Below are 24,833 nucleotides of genomic sequence, written 5' to 3' on the forward strand. Positions count from 1 at the left end.
AAACCCTAAAGCATGAAATTAAATAGCTCTTTGAAAGTTCTTAGCACTATTATAATTCTGGATATTCTTGTTATCCATATAAATCTCCAATTCTCTTTTTAGAATCTTACTTAGTTTTTTGACTCAGTGCAATCCTGTGGCAATCAGTTCCACAGTTTAATTATGCTAATAGGCTTGTTAGTTAATAAAGAACAAAATCATCTTGAAATTAACTAATTTGTTGACAGTTCACGTGGAGATTGGTAAAGTGTTCATCATAGTCATATTTATGGAAAGTATATTTTTGACCTCTCCCCTAGATGAAAAGGGGTCAGACTAGATGACATGAGTCTCCACCCAGTCAATTCCACCATCTTTGAATCTGTGAATATTGTGTAGGTGATTCTCTATATTCCTTTGCTCCTAACCCTGTTTCTTTGCTTCTGTTTAGTTTCCTCCATTCTGTTTCTGTTTTCTGTCATAATGTCTCCTGATTTGTATATCCCAAATAGAGGCTGACATTTGCCATTACTTCCTTCATTAGGGAGGGAGCCTTCCATCTCGAGTGACACCAGGACAGACTCCTCTACAGACAGCTGTCCCTATAAACACTCACACCATGAGTCTGTGGTCAGTCACTTCTCTTCTGACTCGCAGGGGACAGTCATCTACAATGTGGAGAATGACACAGCTTCGCAAAGCAGCAGGGACACAGGTAGCAGACACCTTTGTGCTCATGTAGCCATTGTGAAACTGGAGATTACAGTAGACCTCAGTTAAACAATATCTGTTTAAATGCAGACCAAGGCATATTGGCATAGGGGTGCTCTTTGAAGTGCTGGCATCTGGTGCATTATGGCCCACAATCTATAGCATGATGCAGCTGTACAAAGCACTATTTCAAAACGTTATCAGTGGGTGGCATGTGCAAGTCCCTGCATTCAAGTAGATGAGGCTATGTGGGAAGGGAGCCCACACTATTGGGACCTGTATGTGGTTATGAGGGAGTTTCTGCTTAAAGAGGACAGCAGTGAGGATGGGTATCCGTCTGCACTGGGGGAGGAGAGAGGTCAGAGGATAGCTGTCTGCCTGTACTGTGGAGGCAAGTTTGTGGGGATCTGGAGTGAGACGAGAATCTGTGCTATGGAGGAAGCTGTGTGAGGGGTATTGTGGGAGAATCTAATAGGAGATAGGGTGGAGGTCTCATGTAGAGCTACCCTGTCAGCTGTGGCCTGTGCTTGTCACAAAGCATCCAGCCTGTGACCTGGCCAGTCTGTTCCTGAATGCAGCACAGAGCTTTGACATTAATTTCTAATGAAGGACTACACTAGTTAAAAGAGCGGAACTTTCCATGTACCAAAAGGGTGACCTGTTAATAGTATATCTGTAAATTGAACTAATTTTGTGTGCACCAAACTCAATAGGTTTCACAAAGGGGGCATACCTGTTAAATGAACAGCTCCTTGTTACACCAAAATTTCTCCAAACAGCACGTTTTGATACTATTTCACTCAGCAAGTTCTTGCCCTCCTGTTTGTAACAGTATACATGTACCCATCTGTGGTTCAAATCTTTACTTACAGTTCAGACCAGAGTTGGGGAAGGTATTTCTCACAATGAAGAATTAGACTTTATGAAAGAGTAGATTTCAAACAGGTGTTCTTCGATGCTCTTTGATTCCTCACCATGCATTCAGTAACTTGCACTCCAAGCCTTTGGCTCTGGATGGTTGATATATTTTGTATTTCCAGGTTAAATGTTTGGCAGATAAGGCTGCTACAGTAGTCCTAGATGAGAGAGAGACAGACAGAAGGGGAAATGTAGGGCAAAATTTGATAATGATGAAAGTCCAAAACTTATATTGATCTTCAGAGCAACAAAAAGCCTAGTTAACCTAAGATGCTGAGATATTATTTATATATCAAAATGACACAGTTGTAATTAGAGAGGTCCTGCCCTGCAACACTTAACGTCAAAGTAGACAGAAGAGGTGAGGAGTGGGAGAGGGAACAAAAATACATGAGCAGATGAAATTCAACATTTATATTATTGGTTTCATGATTTGTGTAGTGACTTTCTCCTTTTATTTCTTCTCTTGCTAATTCTATCCCATATTTTTCCTCCAGCTCTTACCCCTCAGTTACTGCCTAATTCAAACCTGCCTCCTCTCTCTTGATCTAGTTTTCAGCTATATTCAGTCCCTGCCTATTAGCTAATCCCTACTTGGTCCTCCCCCTTTGTCTTCTCCGTCCTCCTTCCTCCGTACTCAAGTCTTCCCCCCCAAAATTAATCTCCCAGCCTCACGCAACAGCTCAGCCATCAAATGCTGACTCCTGGGGCTGTAAAGGAGCCATCCCATCGCTCCTGTCAACTGCAGAATCAGTCTGTGAGAAAGCTGGATTCTTCATTAATGGCCACTTCCCCCACTTCTCCACCCCAGAGTTCTGTGGACCCCATCCCACATCGCCCTCCTGGGAAGGAAGACCACTGGGGCCATGTGCCCTCAAACACCTGGGTACGTCAGGATGGGGATGGGTGGGGCTCACTGAATGGTTGAGCTAGCCCTCTGCCACTTCTGGCAGCCAATGCTGACAAGCTAAATAATGCATGAATTCTAACTTCTCTGCTCGAACTCCTAAGATCACATTGGGATCTGTCTCAAGTTATTTGGTTTCGTTCCCTTCTCTAACCCCATGCTCTCAGCCTTTGGGCTATAAAGATACTTTCCATTTTTTTTTCCATAGAATAGTAGGGTTGGAAGGAACCGCAGGAGGTCATCTAGTCCAACCCACTGCTCAAAGCAGGACTAATCCCCAGACAGATTTTTATCCCAGTTCCCTAAATGGCTCCCTCCAGGACTGAACTCACAACCCTGGGTTTAGCAGGCTAGTGCTCAAACCACTGAGCTATCCTTCCCCTATGTGCATCACTGTTTCCCTATTAATCCATACAATTGCTTGAATGTGAGGCATCTAGTATGTAAAAATACTTTTCAAGGGGTATATTTTGCATGTGTTCGTTGAAATCCTGTTTTGTTAATTTAGTGAATTCAGCAAAATTAATGAAGGTGCTAGATGGACAGCTGTGGAGATTAAAATTCATAGCCCAGGTACAGCATGCACACAGATACTGCAAACTTTTCCCATGCTGCCTCACTAGTAGACTGTCCCTGGTCTGGAAGGACCGTGGTTAGTGGGACAAGGTAATTCAGGCTCCATGCTCATTTAGTACTTGGTGCCTGTGCGAGACTGTGGCACATACTGTCCATACCATGACCTTGTCCAGTTTATGGATGGAAATATAGGAGAGTATTGGTAAAACTGTCAACCTCCCAGTCCACAGTGGCTAATTGTGCATTTTAGGACTAGATAAATATTAAATATTTGTACCATGTCTAAGAACCCCAACTCTAGCAGCAGTGGTACTCTTTAAATAGCTGCTGTGACAACATTGGAAATGCCCTAACCTACCATTGCTATCAGAATGGAAGAACATTTTTTTAAAGCTAGCTAAAGAAATTGTGCACTCTGAATGCAGTATGGGCTCCTTTTATCACCATGGTAACTGCTACAAGATATGTTATATCCTTATAGACTGACAGAATAGCATTATGTGCCTGCTGTCATCCAAATCTCATGTTGTGAAAGAATGAGTTCCCCCAAACCCACTTCACGGCATCTTTCCTGCTCAGGCACTTAAGCCCTAATTTACCTACCATTCCCCCCAGTCTTCGCCTCTCTTGTTCTTTCCGTATTTTCCCCACTTCCATACCACTTCCATATATATATATATTGCCTCTTTCTAAAGAGTACCTACTACAAAATCACACTCCTCCTTGGCTTCACAGATAAATTGAAACACAAGATGTTTCAATATCATTAGCCTCTGTTTGGGTGGGTTGCCCTTGCATGCACACTGTCACATCTTTATTTGTTGATGTAGCACCTCTACCTGAAAAGCAGATTCTCCTTTTGCTTTAATATATTTTTTGCATTTTGATATTATTTATTTGAAAAGATGAATTCAAAAAGCTAATTGTAATGGCAAGTTCTGCGACACGGGTTCTCTGGAGAGAAATTGGATTGGAACCATCAGCTCCTCCCACAAAGTTGTCAGAGAATTGGAATTTTCATTCACTACATCTATGCCAGATTGAAGTTGATGTTGGAAAGGCTGGAAAGCCTTTGGATCTCCTTCCCAAACTCCATCTTTGTCCTGTCCTTCTGCTTAGGAGCAGTCCTGATTTGGAATGGGACTGCTCATGTGAGTAAAGTCACACAAATGCATGTGTTTACAGATTTGGGGTCTTAGACTTGTAGGAACCACAAAGCTGAGTGCTTACACACTTGTAACTCTTATTGGTAATCTCAAGTCAAAAGATTTCAAACTTAATTAGAAAAATTATTGTGCTCATTAGCTTGGCAATAAATTGGTCTGAGGATGAGGCACTCTTACCAAAGGGCAAATCCTTACAGGGAAAATCTGTGCTAAATTTGTGAACAAATATTTTCTAACTCAGTTGATCCAAAGAAAAGATTTGTGTGTAGTGTGCAAAAGAGAATTTGTGAGGAGAAGAAAATCAAACTAGCCATGTTTGTTTAAGAGCTGTGTGTGTTTGAGTGCGAGAGCTGCTGGAGTGTTGGTATTACAAGATAATGGTGTCCCTGGAACATTATGAGGCAAGGCACAATCAACTGCTTCCCATCTCTGTGGATGATCTCTCTCATTTAACACAGTCCCTAGAGTTGCTTTGTTGCTCTTTTGTGACTATTTTTAAAAACTTTTAGGTACAAATTATTTAAAGCAAATGACTTTGCTTACTAGAAGCTGCCAGTTAGCATTGGAGTGTCTGTGCAGTTCAGGAAGAGTGAGAAGGGTCTACTATTCTTAGAATGCTGAACAACCAATCCAAAGACTCTTGCCATCTAAACTATGTTCTCTTATTCTTTTAGGACACTTGACTGACAGTGAATGTAATCAGAAGCATATTTCCAAAAAGAGCTCACTGACTGACCGCAAGAGGAGTTCTAGCCGGTCTCGGCGGAAAGGGGATGAGATACAGTCATCAGGATACCACAGTGAAGGCAAGGGTCATTGTTTTAATTACTTCGTCACTCTGTCTGTGTTTTTGTGATTCTTTGTGTGTATGTGCACTTCCCTTGCTGTGTGTCTCCCAGTCTCTGTGTTTTGGCCTGTCTTGCCTTTGCTGATTTCCCTTTATGGCTTCAGAAAGATGTTGTGAATAGTGCTACCAGTTTAAAATGAAGTTATTTTTGTTCCTCTTGCATTCTCTTTTGTATACTTCAGGAGAAACATTGAAGGAGAAACAAGCCCCCAGAACTACCCCTAAGCCATCCAGCAGCACCAGCAGACTTAGAGAGTTTAAAGAGACAGTCAGCAATATAATCCATAACCGACCAGCCCAGGCCAACCAAGGCTCTCCTAGTGGAGGGAATGTAGTGGGTCAGTCAAAGATACGGCGCCCAAAGAACTTGCCTGTGCGTTCTCACGACTGGGAAATGGAGAGTACCAGCAGTGAATCCAAATCCAGTTCATCTAGCAAGTACCGTCCGACCTGGAGACCCAAAAGGGAGTCACTGAACATAGACAGCATCTTCAGTAAAGACAAGAGGAACCATTGTGGCTACACGCAGCTAAGCCCCTTCTCTGAAGATGCAGGTCAGTTGGGGGAGAGAGATGAATGTTGCTGGGTTGTAACTGGAAAAATACAGTTAGGTGCAGAATTAATCATAATTATCAGCTGCTGTATGGAAACTATGTAGTGGCAGTGCCAAACTTTGTCAGACTCTTGAGCACACTCCCATCCTTTTCACACTAGTTGCTTTGGTGATGGTGAGGCGTTCATATGAAATCTGTGTATATGTATACACTGTGCAGTGTATATATTATTTTGAGTGTTTGTTCTCCAGGCTTGTATTCTGTTAAATTCCATTTCTGTGGAAGCAAAGACAAGGGATGCATCATTGTGTATACTGCTGAAACAGAGCCTGGACTGGGCTGCCGGGCACCTAAGAATTTGTATTGTGGGATGTTCTCATGCATTGGTCTCAGACATGTGCCCCAGGGCTGGCTTGCTCCCTCTGACCGGTGTATATATTCTGCGCCCTCTATCCTCCTCCTGCTAATCACAGCATATGCAGCATAATGTCTTGGACTAGAGAATGAAAGTGTTCCCCCTGCTAGCTACCATTCCCTATTCTGAGTGCCTGTCATGAGCACCTAGCACCTAACCTGTGGTTTACCTGGACCTGCCTCTCACTGCACCCATAGATGGAGGCCAAAGCCCAGCTCTGCACTGCTTTGGGTTGGGAAGTCTCTGTTTGGAAACAAGAGCTCCTGACATCCACGGCTCCTTCCCCTGCTCTGAGAATGCAACAAAGATCCATGCAGCTTTATTGTCTTGTTTACCATCCAGTTAGGGGAGAGAAATCCTCTAAGCCCTGCAAAGGGACTGGCCCATAAATGGCTGGAGCTGCTGAGTTCCATTCCATGGATGAGAAATGAGTGGGGGAGAGAATGCGTGTTGATGGATGACCAAGGTATTGTTGGGGAAACCTGAGGGGAACGAGAGGAGAGAGAGATGGAGGAAATTGATGGGGAGAATCTAGAAGTTAAGGAGGATTGGAAGGGATGAAGCAGTCATGGGAATGAGGATGAAGAAAACTTGAGGAAGGAGGGAGAGACCATTACTCATGGAAAGGACAGAAAAGGGGCATGAGGGGAACCAATCAAAGGCAAGTAGGAATGCACATTAAAATCAGAAAGGGGATAACACTAAAATGTGAAGGATTAGGAGAAGAAGCATAATGAGTTATATTAAAAAGTGTAATCAGAATCTGAATGCCAAAATTCTAAAATAGATTTCGTATAATGTTTAATGCACAGTGCTGTAAAGCGCTAGATCAGCAGAGAATGGAGAATCAAAACAAAATCCTTGCTCCAAAAATCTTACTATCTAGTGCACAGGTGGGTACTAGAACACAAAACAGTTATGTGCACAAATGCAGAAAGTTACAGACAAGGAGAGATTCTTCTTTGAGGAGTGTCCCTTCAGGTGCTCTACTTAAGGTGTCCTGACGCCCTGTGCTTGTAATCAGAGATTTGTGGTAGCAGTACCCGATTAAGCAATGCACGCTCCGCTCCGAGTGGTTACATAGCAGTACACAGCCAACCATCCCCCAGTTCCTTTTCTGCCACGTTTAGCTTGAGTCAGAGTGGTCAGCAGTGCCCTCTCTTACTTCAGTTAGTTCGTAGTTCTTCTTTGAGTGATTGCTCATGTCAATTCCATTCTAGGTGTGTACGCGCCCATCTGTGCAGTCGTTGGAGATTTTTGCCTTAGTGGTATCTGTAGGGTTAGCTGTGGTGCTCTCTGGAGTGTCACACTCATGTAGCAGTATATCAGGGGCTGCCGGCCCTACACCCTCTCAGTTCCTTAATGCCAGTGGTGGTTAGTCAGAGGGCCTTCCTTGCTTAGCAAGTGCTAGTGTTTTTTTCATGCCTTAGGGCCTTTTGTAAATAGTTTGTGTATAGTGTTATTTAAGTTAGGGTCGCAGTGGGGACTTTGCCTCAGATGGGGCATGCCCCAGTCTCCCGGGTTTAAACCCTGCTCAGATTGCAACAGGCCTATGCCTGTTAGTGATCCCCATAGTAGCCATCTTAAGTGCTTGGGGGAGTCACATGTTAAGGATCAGTACCAGATCTGTAAGAACTTTTGGCCCCGAACCCAAAAAGAGTAAGATATTCATCTCGGGGCCCTCCTGATGCAGTCTGCCCTTCACCTGGCTTCTGAGCCATCATGACAGGTCTCACTGAGCACCTCTTCCTCCATGCGTAGTGCACTGCCAGCACCCAGTTCCTCCTAGCACCGAGTGCCATCGCCGGTGCTGAAAAAGAAAACAAAAAAGTGCAGCTCCCCAGCTCCAAGCAAAAAGGCCCAAGGGTCATCAGCCAAGGGACCTGGGCCTACCCACCAGGATACTCTGGAACCACGTCCTTATGCCTCCCCGGTTGGGTTCCCCAGTCTCTTCAAGGTCTGTCACCAATTCTTGGAAGTGATATTGGACCCACACCCCTGCCGGCACTGTCATCTGCCTAGGCTCCCCAGGCGCAGAGAGAGTACAGGTCTCCACCTGGTCCACTGATGACTCTGGTGCTGCAGGACTCAGTTAAGAAGGCAAGCCAGCCACCAAGACCCCTGAAGAGGCAGGGGGAACACTGCTGGTCACCAGAGAGGAGGTGACATTCTTGTTCGTCACGCCGAGGATCCAAGACTCAAGGATCTGGGACCTGTCATCGGTCGCTCAGACTAGTGTCCAGTTTCCCTCAGTGTCACTCACCTGTATGGGGTCGAAACTTCCCATACTGTTCCCAGCACCAGTTATCCTCCCATCGGTTGTCTTCTCAACGTCTGTCTTGATCACTGGTGCAGTGGGAGCATTCCTTGTCTCGGCACCGATCTCCCCGTCACTGGTACCGATCTCGCCGGTACCGACACCAGTCTCCCACGTCTGGTCATCAGTTGCCAGTAGCCACAACCAGTAAACAAACCCAGGGACTGACAGCCCTTCTCTAATCGCAGGAAGGTGATTCCTCTGGCGTGGAGGGCCAGTTCAGCCCATCGCCTAGGCCCCATTGGTGGGACTGGGCACTGGAACCCGCACCATCGTCTGCGGCACCGTGGTGGCAGCACAGCCAGTGGCCAGCACAGTGGCCTTATTGGAGCATATGGGACATGATGATGCCCCCTTTACAGTGCTTTTTGTTCGCTGCATCGGAACTCCAGTCGGCAGCACCGATGGCACCAGGCTCAGTGCCGGGGGCCCATTCAGAGGTTGCAGTGGAAGAGCCTGTGCCCATCCCTTAGCCTCCCTCTCTAGCAGTAGTCGAAATCCTGGGACCTGTCCGGGTGATCCAGTCTTCCTCATCAACTCTGGATGAGGCAGTCACAGAACTTTAAAGGGCTAGCCTGCTGGATGATTTCAAGGAGTATCAGGCACTACTTCTGCATATAGCCAAGAATTTGGGGCTGGAGGTGCAGGAAATGGTGGAGCAAGAAGACACTCTCTTCAATGTCCTCTCAGTCTCTACGCCCACCCGGATCACCCTACGCTTATATGAAGAGGTTCTTAAGATCGACAAGGCCCTATGACAAACCCCCTCTTCCATTCCTCCCACCTCCAAAAGGGCCAAAAAAAGTACTTTGTTCCAGCCAAAGGGTTTTGAATACCCTTTATACCCACCCACCCCCAGGCTTGTGGTTATGTCTGCGGCCAACGAGAGGGACAAGCACGGTCATACCTCCTCAACTCATAAGTACTGCCAGCTTACAATTTTGACTGGTGAATCATCCAAACCCTGTTTGGCAGATATAATTTAATCTCTGGGACAGTCTCAGAAAGTTCCAGGAATCCCTCCTGCAGGGTTTGATCCAGGAGTTCAGCACCCTGGTGGAGGAGGGCACTGCAGCAGGCAGATGCTCCCTGCAAATGTCATGGGATGTGGTGGACTCAGTGGCTTGAGTGGTCGTGTTGGCAGTGGTTATGCAAGCACAGCTCCTAGCTCCAAACAGTGGGCTTCTCTCAGGAGATGTGGACCTTGATTCAGGACCTTCCTTCCCACAGAGTTAGTCTCTTCTCCGAGGAGACAGATGCCAGTCTGCATTGTTTGAAGGACACTGGAGCCACCCTTTGCTACTTGGGCTTGCATACACCACAGTCTGCTCATAAGCCCTTTTGGCCACCCCTGCCGCCAAAACCCTGGCAGCCCCTTCAGGGCTCTCCTAGAAGGGACACTAATTTTAGCCATCCACGCCCTTCTTCCTCCTGTTCACTTGTACAACCTGGGCCTCCCAAACATATAGGGGGCCAAAAGTGCTCATTTTAAGGGTGCACTCGAGAGCCATGCCTCAGTCATGCACCCGGGCTCCCCATCTCTTCCTCAACCGTCTCCACTCCTACCATTTGGCTTGATTGTGGGTAACCTCGGGCCACTGGATCCTGAATATATCATCTTAGGGCTATACCCTGCAAAGTACGGCTTCCCCCCTTCCCACCACACCCTTCTTCCCTCACTCTCAGGGACCCTTCTCACAAGCAACTCCTTATTCAGGAGGTTGAAAAGCTCCTGTGCCTGGGGTTGTGGAGGAGGTTACTTTGGACATGGAAAAGAAAAGGATTCTACCCCCTCTACTTCCTAATCTAAAGGTCAAAGGGAGCTAAGACCCATCCTAGAACCTGTTCGCTCTCAACAAGTCTCTCAAGAAGTTGCAGGTCACATGGTCTCCCTGGTCTCCATCATCCTCTCACTGGATCAGGAGACTGGTACGTGCTCTCAACTTAAAGGACACTTACTTACTTGTGACCAGGAATATGGAGAATGCATGGCATTGGTCTATGTCCCCAGCAGGCGCACCTGAACCGATGTGATCACGGTGCCAACCACATCCTTTCATCCCTAGATTTGTGGACTGTATCCCAAGCGGTTCTGCCAGGGGTTCCCTGTCACTTACTCTGGTTTCAGACACGTCAGATCTGGGTGGAAGCCCACCTGGGTGAGCTCAGCAAACCAGGGTCATTGGTCTGAACAGACCTAGCCCTTAATATCAGTATCAGGGAGCTCAGAGCAGGTTCTTGTCACACCTAAAAGGCACGGTGGTGCAGGTTGTCCAGACAATACTGCCACTATGTATTACATCAACAGGCAACGTAGTGCCAGGTCTTCAGCCCTGTGTTGGAGGCATTCATCTTCTGGGAGTTTTGTGTGGGACATGCCATTCATCTGATAGCCCACCCACCTGCTGGAACCAAGAATGTCTTGGCAGATCGCCCTCAGCAGTACCTTCTTGTCTCGCCACAACTGGTCACTCCATCCAGAGATGGTCAGCCAGATCTTCCACAGATGGCGGGACTTCCAGGTTGACCTATTCACATCCAGGCAGAACAGAAAGTGCCACGTGTTCTGTTCTCTGCAGAGCAGGGACAAAGGCTCCTGTCAGACTCCTTGATTCCGTGGTTGGGAACGCTAATGTACGCCTTTCCGCCTTGTACCACAGATCCACAAGGTCCTGATAAAGTTGAGCAAGACCAGAAAGAACGTCACTCCTCATAGCCGCAGCATGGCCTCACCAGCATTGGTTCGGCACGCTGCTGAGTCTTTCGACAGCCACCCTGCTGTAGCTGCCTCTTCGGCTGGACTTGCTGTCCAGGATCATGGCAGTCTGCGGCATCTGAATCTAGAGGCTCTGCAACTTGACAGCTTGGCTACTGCATGGCTAAGTCTGGATGAATGGGCATGCTCCGCTGCTATCCAACAGGTCCTGCTGGGCAGCAGAGAACCCTTCCACCAGGCTACTACTTGGCAAAGTGTTGGGCCTCAGATCGACATATTGGGGCAGAAGAGGCCCCGCTGCAGGACATCCTAGACTATCTGCTGCACGTTAAGCTTTAGGGCCTGTCGCTCTCTTCAGTCAAGGTCCACCTGGCAGCCATTTCAATGTTTCACCCTCCGTTTCAAGGCAGGATGGTCTTCGCCCATCCTATGACAATGCAGTTCTTCAAAGGTTTGGCGCGCCTCTACTCACATGTTCGGGACCCGGTTCCCCCTTGGGATCTGAATCTTGTGCTGTAAAGGCTCTTGGGTCGTCCCTTCAAACCCTTGGTTTCCTGTTCTCTCTTGCTTCTCTCCTGGAAGGTTTCTTTCTTGGTCGCTGTAACTTCAGCCCACAGGTGTCCGAGATCAGGGTGTTTGCCTCGGAGCCGCCATATACGGTCTTCTACAAGGACAAGTCCAGTTGCGCCTGCACCCAGCTTTCCTGCCCAAGGTTGTTACCCAGTTTCATACAGGTCAATATGTTTACCTACCACTGTTATGAGTTAACAAAGGTGCCCACGCTGGCAATTGTAATGGCTAACTTAACTAGGGTGCAGGCATCATCGGCAGCCTTCCTGGAACAGGTGCCAATCCAAGAAATCTGTCAGGCTGCTACTTGGTCGTCCATTCACATGTTTGTATCTTGTTATGCACTTACACAGCATGCTTGGAATGACGCTGGCTTTGGCAGAGCAGTGCTGCAAGCCCGTGAACTCTGAGCCCACCTCCACTGGTACTCCTTGTGAGTCGCTCACAGGAGAATCAACATGAGCAAGCCCTCAAAGAAGAAAAAACAGTTACATACCTTGCGTAACGGTTGTTCTTCAAGATGTGTTGCTTATGTCCATTCCATTAGCTGCCTTCCTGCCCCTCTGTCGGAGTTGTCGTCAAGAAGGAACTGAGAGGGTGTAGGGTCAGCAGCACCTGATATACCGCCATATGGGAGCGCCACTCTAGAGGGCACCACAGCTGACCCTACGGAAACCATTAAGGCAAAAATCGCAACAGTTACGAAAGGTAGATAACCGATTTTTGTTCCTAATAGTGTTAGCTTAGTTGTAGTTAATTACCCTATTCCCTTTCCCTACTATAATTTTTTATTTCTTCATTTAAAATTTTTCTTTTTTCCTTTTTACCTTCCCCTGTCTCTCCGACAGGTACACAGTTATAGCCTCAAACAGAGTTTATCCCTGTTTTTTCTTCTGAGAGACCAATTCTCTCAGGTATGCCCAGCTCACCTGGCTTTAAACACTACCTGACTTGCAGACAGTCCATCCTGGTCTCTTACGGCCACACACGGTTTGTCCACTGCCTCAGCAAGACACACATTACTCAAAAGTGCTCACACTGCAGAAAGCTGACGCCTAGGGCAAGAAAAGCCAGGGCTCTCCAACTGCAGCTCCTCATGATGGAGAAATCTCTCAGGCCAGCCTCAACCCCGAATCCTGGACACCGCCTGGCCAACAGGTGCCAGTGGCAGCCTCTGACAGGGGTTCTGCTCCAACAACGGCTGGCAAGGAGCCTGTTCCAAGAAAAGCTACCAAAAAGCAGTCACAGACATCCCCACACCGAGAATCACCTAAAAGAAAGCGATTTCCAATGGAAAAATCTGCCCAGGTACCAACAGCACCGAGTGTTCCAGACCATGTGTCACTGGAACGTCCAGCACCAAGAATTCCCGAAGAGCTAAAGACCCTATGTGGGCGAGCTCAAATGTAGATTTACACAGTGAAGAAAAACCTTCAAGCTCGGTACCCATGGACCCGAAGAAAATGTCTGCACTGAGCAGTACAGTGGTGCTATACAGCTGTAAATCCTTGGCACCGGCAGCTTCAATTCATACTCCTCGGTTGTTCACAGTGCCATCTCCAGCACCAAGCGTCATGGTTCTGCAGCATTTCATGAGGCAAGTGGACCTGACAGTGGCCTCAACGCCTGAATTTCCTTTAATCGTTACCAAGGGTACCCCAGCCAGATCGGAACCAAGCCAGTTGTCTGTTCCCTGCATATCAGCCCCTCCTATCTCCAGTGATGAGGAAGAAGAGGCTGATGCAGTAAGATACGCTCCTTGCCACTCCTCACCCAAGCCTGGACTATCTCATCACCAACCACCTGCAAATATGCAAGGATGGTATAGTCACCCTTGGGCAATGTATAGGGCCCAACACCACAGACCCCTTAGCCCACCCAGGTCCAGAACAGCATGATCCCCTTCACCAACTGTCCCAGCTCCCTCAGAAACACAAGAGGAAGAAACTGAGGAACATATGAGGACACAGCTGAACGTGACACTTTGCCGCCTACTCACTTCTCATCGTCATCAACGGACAAAACCATAATGCCATCACCTTCCACTATGGGGGATGATTTCAAATCCTTTCAGGACCTCTTCAAAAGGGTAGCTGAATCCCTAGACATTTCATTAGAACAGCTACCAGAAGCCCCGCATAAACTCGTGGACATACTCCAGGGATCCTCAAAAGCATGGATAGCCCAGCCAATTAATGATGCAATCATGTAGTCTGCAAAAATATTTTGGCAGACACCTGCTACAGTACCACCCTCATGTAAGAGGTTTGACAAAAAATATTATGTGCCAGCAAAAGGGAATGAGTTTCTATTTACACACCCTGCACCAAACTCCTTAGTGGTAGAGGCGGTCAACCAAAGGAGGAAACACCAGTCCCAAATGATCCCATACAATAAGGATTGGAAAAGGCTGGACCTGTTTGGATAGAAAGCCTATTCCTCAGCTACACTTTAGTTCCACATAGCCAGTTATGCGCCCTGCTGGCTAAATATACACACAATCTGTTCTCTAAAATGTCAGAATATATTTGCTTTTTTGCTTTCTGCCAGTTCCATCCATTTGGCTCCAATCTCCCCCGCCTCAGCGATAGTTTTGGGATTTCTATCTTGTATGTACCGTGTGATGTCTTCAGGAACACCATCCAAGAACTGCTCCATTTGTATGAGGAGGTTCACTTCTTCCAAGGTTTGAATGTTGTTTCCTGTTAACCAGGCCTCATAGTTTTTTGCAATGTAGTAGGCGTGTTTGGGAAATGACACCTCTGGTTTCCATTTTTGGGTTCTGAAGCGCCGACGGGCATGATCTGGGGTTATCCCCATCCTGTATCTGGCCTTGGTTTGAAAAAGTTTATAGTCATTCATTTGCGGCTTGGGCATTTCAGCTGCCACCTCTGCTAAAGGTCCACTGAGGTGTGGCCTTAATTCTACCATGTACTGGTCTTCGGGGATGCTGTACCCAAGACAGGCTCTTTCAAAATTTTCCAGGAAGGCCTCGGTGTCATCACCTGCCTTGTAGGTGGGAAATTTCCTGTGCTGTGGAGCAATAATTGGCGCCGGGTTGTTAGGGTTGGCTGGCACATGCAGCCCAGCTTTTGCCAAATCCAGTTCATGTTTTCTCTGTTTTTCCTTCTCTTCATTTTCTTTTCCATTTGTTTTTGTTGTTTTTCCATGTCTCGGCGGTGGGCCGCCTCTTCTTCTTCTTGCTTCCTTCTGTGGGCCAACTCATCTTCTGCTTGTTTCCTTCGGTAGGCTACCTCTTCTTCTTCTAGTTTTCTTTTGTGTGCTGCCTCTTGGGCTGCCTGTTCTCTTGGAAGGCTGCCAGTTTGAGGCTTTCTTCCTTTTCTTTCATCTCCATCTGTCGCCTGTGTTCAGCGTCTTTGATTTGTTCTTCGGCGTCAATCTTTGCCTTAGAAGTCATGGTTCCTGTTTTCTTGTGTTGGGGTGCCCTCCGGTGTTTATTTTCTGAACTGCAGGCTCTCTGTTGCCTCCTGAAGTCTGCCTAGCAACAGTGCTTTTTTCCTTTTCTCTCTCTAGCTAATGTTCAATGAAGGGAAACCAGAAAAACCACTTAATTTGCATGCATATAAGTGCTGGTACTTGCCACCTAATGGGAGGGCTATTGCATGACAAAAGACCCTTAACAGTCTTCTCGCTTAATATGCAAACCACAAACTGCTAGAGAGCAGAAAAAAAATTCTCTCTGGTTCCCTTTTAAAACCAAACTGTTTCTCTCTGCTAAAAAGCCCTTAGCAGAGAAAAGAAAAATATAATATTCCTACTGGCTTCTGGATTCTGTCTATATCCCGCCACTGCCACTCATGTTATAACCTTATTCCCAGATTCTGGACCTTAGCGTCCAAAATATGGGGGTTAGCATGAAAACCTCCAAGCTTAGTTACCAGCTTGGACCTGGTACTGCTGCCACCACCCAAAAAATTAGAGTGTTTTGGGGCACTCTGGTCCCACTGAAAAACCTTCCCTGGGGACCCAAGACCCAAATCCCTTGAGTCTCACAACAAAGGGAAATAATCCTTTTCCCTTCCCCCCTTCAGATGCTCCTGGAGAGATACCCAGACACAAGCTCTGTGAAACTACGCAGAGTGATTCCCCCTCTCCGTTCCCAGTCCTGGAAACAAAAAGGACTTTCCTATTCACCCAGAGGAAATGCAAAATCAGGCTAGCAATCCAACACACAGCTCTCCCCTTGATTTCTTCCTCCCACCAATTCCCTGGTGAGTACAGACTCAATTTCCCTGAAGTAAAGAAAAACTCCAACAGGTCTTAAAAGAAAGCTTTATATAAAAAAAGAAAGAAAAAATACAAATGTTCTCTCTGTATTAAGATGATACAACACAGGGTCAATTGCTTAAAAGAATATTGAATAAACAGCCTTATTCAAAAAGAATACAAATCAAAGCACTCCAGCACTGATATTCATGCAAATACCAAAGAAAAGAAACCATAGAACTTACTATCTGATCTCTTTGTCCTTACACTTAAAAACAGAAGACTAGAAAATAGAACTACTTCTCCAAAGCTCAGAGGAAAACAGGCAGACAGACAAAAGACTCAGAGACACACTTCCCTCCACCCAAGGTTGAAAAAATCCGGTTTCCTGATTGGTTCTCTGGTCAGGTGTTTCAGGTGAAAGAGACATTAACCCTTAGCTATCTGTTTATGACAATATTGAAAATTTACCTGATGACAAAAAAGACTAGTACAGGGCAAACAGTTCCAAAGGGTGTCTCATTGCCAGGATGGCCCTACAGGCCTCCCTTGACTCTGCATGCACGGCAATATGATCCATCAAGATATCTGTGGTCATGCTCCGTGCATCCTCGCTCCACCTCTCCAGGTTCCCAAGAGAGGTCCAGGCAGTGGTCAAGGACTTACTCTTTGAGGGTCAGAAACTATTTGCAGACAAAACCAATGTCATTACGCACCCTAAAAGACTCAAGGGCAACCTTAAAAACCCTGGGCATCTAAGTACCTGAAAACAAAAAGAAACAGAGTATGTTTTACACTCAGAGATTCAGGTCAACGCCATACTCTCAACCCCACAGACAGCACAATTAATGGCATAAACAAAGACAGAACAGACGTCGGTAGAACCAAAATCAACCTTCGACGTCTCAACACTCCACCTCCAGACAACAATTTTTGAAGGTGTGGTTGAGGGCATGAGAGGTCCACGCTCTCTAATTCTGGAAGCAGGAATGGTTCCCCATCCATTCGGAGACAGTCTGTCACCATATTGCCTAGTCTAGCACACCATCACAACAGACAAATGGGCTTTAGAGATTATCCAAAGGGTTACTCAATCTCCTTTACTTCTATTCCTGCTACCTACTTCCCTTCTCTGTCCCTCTTCAGGGACACCCCCTCATGAGCACCTGCTGCAACAGGAAATAAACCACCATGTACAATTAGGTGCAGTGGAACCCGTACCATTGCAGCAGAGGGAGAGGGATTTTATTCACACTATTCTCCAACTCAGAAAAAGACTGGTGGGTGGAGACCCATCCTGGATCTATGCAAAATAAACAAATTCATAAGAACATGCTTCAAAATGGTGACTCTAACCACAATAATTCCGGCACTAGAGAAGGGAGATTGGCTTTCAGCCCTCAACACCAGACACTCATCATACAGAAGATTCCTGAGATTCACCCTAGGGAAACAACACATCCAATGCAGAGTACTACCCTTCGGCCTGTCCACTGCTCTGAGGGTCTTCTCCAAAGTTCTTGCTGTCATTGCAGTTCACCACCTCAGACCCAGAGTAATGATATTTCCATACCTAGACATCTGCCTCATAAAGGTACAAATGTGGCAAGAAGCAATAAATGCCACACAGAGCACAATATCTGTTTTCACGAACCTAAGGTTGCAAATAAATGCACAAAAATCCACTCTGGTTCCTGTCCAAAAGTTGGAATTCATAGGAGTCTGTCTCGACTGTCTACAGCAACCGCAATGCTACCCCAGCAACATTTTCTCACTTGTCAATCTAATTTCAGTGGTGATGGACAGCCCACAAACATCTGTGTTTAGAACTCGTAGGGCATGTGTCTTCAACAATGTTTGTTGTCAAACATGCCAGCCTCCATATGAGATGCTTGCAGGCCTGTCTTCAAACAGTATACATACCGCACTCTCTCAACAGATGCCTCACAATGCCACACAGAATAAAAGACTCTCTAACATGGTGGACACAACCTAAGAACATCTGTTCAGGAGTCCCTTTCCAACAAAGAACTCCAACCATGGCAGTCACGACTGATGCTTCCCTTAAGGTCTGGGGGCACACTTACTCAACAATACGTTCCAAGGCCACTGGTCCCCAGCGGAGTCCAACCTGCACATAAATTTACTGAGCGAAAGGCAGTCTGAAATGCATGTGACCACTTTCTCCCTCTAATCAAGAACAATTCCATCAAGATCCTCACCGCCATGGGGGTGCACGTTTTACATGAATCGCCAAGGGGAAGCACAATCATACAGAGGCAATACGACTTTGGAATTGGTGCATCACCAACGACTTAGAGATATCAGCATCCTATTTTCTGGGATGTCAGAATACTACAGCAAATGTAGTAAGCAGAGACTTCTCACAAACCCATGAGTGGGCGATGGATCCCGGAATTCTCAAATCCATATTTAAACTATAGAGGTTCCCTACCAAAGATCTATTTGCCACAGCTGAGAATGTCAAGTGCCCACAACATTGCTCCATGGCGGGATTGGGACAATAATCCCCAGGCGGCACCGCTGATGTACGCATTCTTCCAACCCCACTCCTAAACTGTGTCATTCACAAGATCAAACAGGACAAATCCAGGGTCATTCTTTTAGCACCTACATGGCCCAGACAAATGTGGTCCCCATACCTGTTTCAGATGGTGATGAAACTGCCTTGAACCCTTCCCGTAGTACCTCACCTTGTATCACAAGATGTGGGACATCCCAGCCTCACAGTACTCCATCTGAAGGCCTGGTTACTCTCTGGCTGACAGGGGTCGAGGAGGCCTGTTCAGAGGAAGTAAAAGATCTATTACTGAACAGTCAGAGACCAAGTACAAGGAAGATGTATGTCCGTAAGTGGAAATGATTCTGCACCTGGTGCCAAGATAAACAGATCTTACCACAATCGTCCCCCCTACCGAGGATCCTGGACTATATACAAGGTCTTTAAAAATCAGTGCTATCCACAAGCTCCATCAGAGTACACTTGGCTGCTATTACCTCCTTTCATGATAAGGTGGATGAGGTCACTATATTCGCTCAACTGACAATTAAACATTTCCTTAAAGGCATTGAAAACACTTATCCCACAATAAGAAACCCTACACCCATGTGGGACCTCAGCCTTGTTCTACACAGACTCATGGGAAAGCCATTTGAACCCTTTGCAACCTGCTCTTTGTTGCACTTATCCATGAAGGTGGCTTTTCTCACTGTCATCACGTCTACCAGACAAGTGGGAGAATTAGGTGCCCTAATGGCACACCTTTATACAACATTCTTTAAAGATAAAGTAATCCTATGACTGCATCCCAAGTTCCTACTCAGTCGCTTCCCCCTTTCATTTGAACCAACCCATTTATTTATCTAAGTTTTACCAAAGCCACATGTGGGCCGGAGGGAGGCCTCACTCCACACATTGGATGTTCACAGAGCATTAGCTTTCTATATTGAAAGAACAAAAACGTTTAGAAAATCACCAAGACTATGTGTTTCCATAACAGAACACTCGATGGGTCAAACCATCTCCAAACAGTGACTATGCAAATGGATATCAGGATGTATTCAATTGTGCTACCAAAGATACAATCTACAACCTCCAGTGGGAGTTTGCAAGCACTCCACCAGAGCACACGCAACATTCATGGCCTTTCTCAATAATATCCCTATCACTGACATTTAGTAAACACTATGCTATTGAGCAACAATCAGCATCAGATGCTCACTTTGGGCTCATGGTGTTATCCACCATCAATAATGCAACTCCAAAGCCCTTCCCCTCCACTATGGGACACTGCTCAATAGTAACCTAAAGTGGAGCACCCACAAGGACACTCCTCAAAGAATCATAGAAGATTAGGGTTGGAAGAGACCTCAGGAGGTCATCTCATTCAACCCCCTGCTCAAAGCAAGACCAACCCCAACTAAATCATCTCAGCCAAGGGTTTGTCAAGCGGGCCTTAAAAACCACTAAGGACGGAGATTCCACCACCTCCCTAAGTAACCCATTCCAGTGCTTCACCACTCTCCTAGTGAAATAATGTTTCCTAATATCCAACCTAGACCTCCCCCACTGCAACTTGAGACCGTTGCTCCTTGTTCTGTCATCTGCTACCACCGAGAACAGCCGAGCTCCATCCTCTTTGTAGCCCTCCCTTCAGGGGGTTGAATGTGACTATCAGATCCCCCCTCACTCTTCTGCAGACTAAACAAGCCCAGTTCCCTCAGCCTCTCTTTGTAAGTCATGTGCCTCAGCCCCCTGATCATTTTCGTTGCCCTCTGCTGGACCTTCTCCAATTTGTCCACCTCCTGTCTGTAGTGCGGGACCCAAAACTGGACGCAATACTCCAGTTGTGGCCTCACCAGTGCCGAATAGAGGGGAATAATCACATCCCTTGATCTGCTGGCAGTGCTCCTACTAATGCAGCCCAATATGCCATTAGCCTTCTTGGCAACAAGGGCACACTGCTGACTCAAATCAAGCTTCTAATCCACTGTAATCCCCAGGTCCTTTTCTGCAGAACTGCTGCTTAATCAGTTGGTCCCCAGCCTGGAATGGTGCATGGTATTCTTCCATCCTAAGTGCAGGACTCTACTCTTGTCCTTGTTGAACCTCATTAGATTTCTTTTGGCCCAATCCTCCAATTTGAAGAAGAGGAGGAGGTTACTCACCTGGTGCAGTAACTGAGGTTCTTCAAGGTGAGCATCCCTATGGGTGCTCCACTATCCACCCTCCTTCCCTCTACTTCAGAGTTTCATGTAGATTCTCTGGAGTAGAGAGGGAATGGGAATGGTTGGCTGCACACCATATGTACCTCTTGGAGCAGTTGAGATGGCTACGGCACGTGTACAGCCCAACCGGGCACTGCTACCACAAATCTTAAATTACAAGCGCAGGACGTCAAGACACCGAAAGTGGAGCACCAACCAGGAGACACATCATCTGTGAAGAACCTCAATTACTGACAAGGTAAGTAACCTTCTCGTTTCCCTCCTCTAGTGAACTATATCCCTCTTTCTGGCTTTTACTATATTCACCTTGACGGGATGAGTCAAACTCCTGGCTCATAATTTTGTTTCTCCTTTGGATGAAGCAGGTTCCACTAAATGGCAGGTATTTAAAAAGAAATTAGTTTGGGGAGAATCCACATGAGACTAAAGCTTTATTTCCCTTGATCCTCTGGAAATGATTTTGTTTTTAGAGATGCTATAAAGATATTGTCTAGGCTTCTTGAAATTGTCTGGACAATTTGGTCCCTGGACACAGAAGCAGCACATTTGGTTTAAACGTGGTTAAGAATTCAGAATACTAGCAGGTAACTTGATAGAATTAAACCTGACTCTTCTGCCGTCCCATATTTTTTTCTTTTGACAGCCAAAGAATTCGCAGAGGACGAGCTGAAGGAACCAGCAACTCAAGGAACAAGGCCAAACCAACTAAACATCAGGTATAAGCACTGGGGTCGAGGTCGGGGCACCCAGCACCTGATGGATCAGCATCCTCGTCTGATCCAAAGGATGGAATCTGGCTATGAGAGCAGTGAACGCAACAGCCCAGTCAGTCTGGACATGCCCTTGTCTGAGAGCTCAAGGACACACAGGTAGATTTTAATAAAGTGCACTCTTGCCACTTTTGCTTCTCTTATGGCCCTGTACACTAGGACCTCTGAGAACTAAACTGTAATTCTACAATAACAAACTTAAGTATTGACCTTCAATCCCAGCCTGCAGTTCTTGTAGAGTGTGATGCAGGTAGATTATGGGAAATAGGAAGCTGGGTATATTGTGTCACTGCAGTCTTCCCTTTTTGGATGGTCATTAATTCGTATGGTTCATGATTGAGAGGAACGATTTCAGGAGTGTATCTCAACCAACTACGGGGGGAATTGGGATTAAGAAGATGGATGTAAATACAGAGTTCTGTCCTTAGGCTCTGTCAAAAACTGAAGTTGCAGGATGCTAGCATCAAGGAGACAGTTTGTTTTAAATTTAGAAGATGTCTATTACTGTGCTTTCCATGTCAAGAGTTAATCAGCGCTATTATCTTTGTCTCAGTTAAATTACTGTCTGACAGTGAGAATCCCTGTGTCAGGCTCTGATCTGGAGCATTTGTACTGTTAATGAACTGACATGAGACCATGTCTGCTTGAGGACTTCGTTGGGACCTTGTGAGTGGTTTAGAATAAATAGCATGCATAAATAATAGGGCTGTCAATTAATTGCAGTTAACTCACGCGATTAACTAAAAAAAAATTGTGATAAAAAAATTAATTGTGATTAATTACACTGTTAAACAATAGAATACAAATTTGAAATGTATTAAATATTTTGGATGTTTTTCTACATTTTCAAATGTATCGATTTCATTTACATCATAGTATGCAAAGTATACAGCACATATTTGCACAGTAAAAATGATAAACAAAAGAAATATTTTTCAAGTCACCTCATACAAGTATTGTTGTGCAATCTCTTTATCGAGAAAGTGCAATTTACAAATGTAGATTTTTTTTTGTTACATAACTGCACTCAAAAATAAAACAATGTAAAACTTTAGAGCCTACAAGTCCACTCAGTCCTACTTATTCAGCTAATTGCTCAGACAAACAAGTTTGTTTACATTTACAGGAGGCAATACTGCCCATTTCTTATTTACACTGTCACCTGAAAGTGAGAACAGGCACTCACATGACGTTGTAGCTGGCATTGCAAGATATTTGTGTTCCTGATGCACCAAAGATTCATATGCCTCTTCATGCTTCGGCCATTGTTCCAGGGGACATGCTTCTATGCTGATGATGCTCATTAAAAAAATAATGCGCTAATTAAATTTGTGAATGAACTCCTTGGGGAAGAACTGTATGTCTCCTGCTCTGTTTTACCCTCATTCTGCCATATATCTCATGTTATAGCAGTCTCGGATGATGACACAGCACATGTTCATTTTAAGAACATTTTCACTGCAAATTTGACAAAATGCAAAGAAAACAATGTGAGATTTCTAAAGATAGCTACAGCACTTGACCCAAGGATTAAGAATCTGAAGTGCCTTCCAAAATCTGACAGGGACAAGGTTTGGAGAATGCTTTCAGAAGTCTTAAAAGAGCAACACTGTTCTCTAGGATGGTGGTTGAAGCATCCAGGGAAATAATCTTTAGCACATCTGGCATGCCAGCTACAACAGTGGCATGCAAATGCCTGTTCTCACTTTCAGGTGACATTGTAAACAAGAAGCAGGCAGCATTATTTTCTGCAAATGTTAACAAACCCGTTTGTCTAAGTGATTGTCTGAACAAGAAGTAGAACTGATTGGACGTGTAGGCTCTAAAGTTTGAGATTGTAGAAAATGTAGAAAAATATTTAAATAAATGGTATTCTATTATTGTTTAACAGGACGATTAATCACTATTAACTGTGATTAATTTTTTTCATCACTTGACAGCCCCAGTAAATAAATATACTTTTCAACCTTCATCTCTGGTGCCTGTGACTACTGAATAAAAAGAGATCACACTCAGGGTTTTACAAAAGAGTCGTTTGTGTAGATCTTAAAAATTTGTTTGGAACAGTTAACTCTCTCCAGAGCATGGTTTTGGCATGTATTACTTGCTTAGGGTCTTCTAAGGAACCAGTAAAAAGAGTGAGGAATACTTGTGGCACCTTAGAGACTAACAAATTTATTCGGGCATAAGCTTTCATGGGCTAAAGCCCACTTCATCAGATGCATGCAGTGGAAAATATAGTGGGACATGTATACATACAGAGAACTTGAAAAAATGAGTGTTGCCATACCAACTCTAATAAGACTAGTCAATTAAGGTGGTCTATTATCAGCAGGAGAAAAAAAAACTTTTGTAGTGATAATCAGGATGGCCCAATTCCAACAGTTGACGAGAAGGTGTGAGTAACAGTAGGAGGAAAATTAGCATGGGGAAATACTTTTTACTTTGTGTAATGACCCATCCACTCCCAGTCCTTATTCAAGCCTAATTTAGTGGTGTCCAGTTTGCAAATTAATTCCAGTTCTGCATTTTTTCGTTGGAGTCTTTTCTTGAACTTTTGTTGTTGAAGAATTGCGAATTTTAGGTCTGTAATTGAGTGACCAGGGAGGTTGAAGTGTTCTCCGACCGGTTTTTTGAATGTTATAATTCTTGAAGTCTGATTTGTGTCCATTTATTCTTTTGTGTAGAGACTGTCTGGTTTGGCCAATGTACATGGCAGAGGGGCATTGCTGGCACATAATGGCATATATCACATTGGTAGATGTCATCTTCAGTAGAGAAATTCCCTGCATCTCCGTAGTTTCGAGGAATTGAGGATCTATACAGTGATACTTGTAGGAAAAGGGCAGATTGTGACATAGCTGCAGTTGCTATTTTCTGCAAGCTGTGTTCTGCAGGGAGCCACATTCACCATCATTCCTTTTGAGAGCTCTTTTTAACCTTTTGTAAAATAAGGAGACGAAGGGTACGTATACACTACACGCCGGATTAGTGGGTAGTGATTCATCTATCGGAGATCGATTTATCGTGTCCAGTGTAGACGCGATAAATTGATCCCCAGTCGCTCTGCCGTCGACTCCTGTTCTCCACCGCAGCTGAGGTGGAAGTGGAGTTGATGGGAGAGCTGCGACAGTCAACCCCGCGCTGTGAGGACACGAGGTAAGTCAACCTAAGATACGTCAACTTCCACTACACTATTCTCATAGCTGAAGTTGCTTATCTTAAGTTGATTTCCTCCCCCCCAATGTAGACCAGACCTTAGTGCCAAAATCAAGAGGAACTGGTGTTTGGAAGTTTTGATGCAGTTTTTATGGTCCCTCTTGCAGAAAACGCATGACTGGAGGTTATAGTTTTGGAATGTTTGGGAATAAGGAAGATAATTCTTACACTTGGGGACCAAGAAACAGAGGC

General features: G+C 45.4%; 1 protein-coding gene across 1 annotated transcript in view; it reads left to right on the forward strand.

Annotated features, from left to right (window-relative positions):
* USP54 (ubiquitin specific peptidase 54) overlaps positions 1-24,833 on the forward strand; it is a 233,412-nt gene that overhangs the window by 156,584 nt on the left and 51,995 nt on the right. Inside the window, 4 exon segments of the mRNA XM_030568176.1 lie at positions 524-694; positions 4,932-5,063; positions 5,287-5,658; positions 21,296-21,521. Of these exon segments, the coding sequence (XP_030424036.1) occupies positions 524-694; positions 4,932-5,063; positions 5,287-5,658; positions 21,296-21,521 (901 nt within the window).

The sequence above is a fragment of the Gopherus evgoodei genome, chromosome 7 (assembly GCF_007399415.2).
Source record: "Gopherus evgoodei ecotype Sinaloan lineage chromosome 7, rGopEvg1_v1.p, whole genome shotgun sequence".
Taxonomy (NCBI): Eukaryota; Metazoa; Chordata; order Testudines; family Testudinidae; genus Gopherus; species Gopherus evgoodei.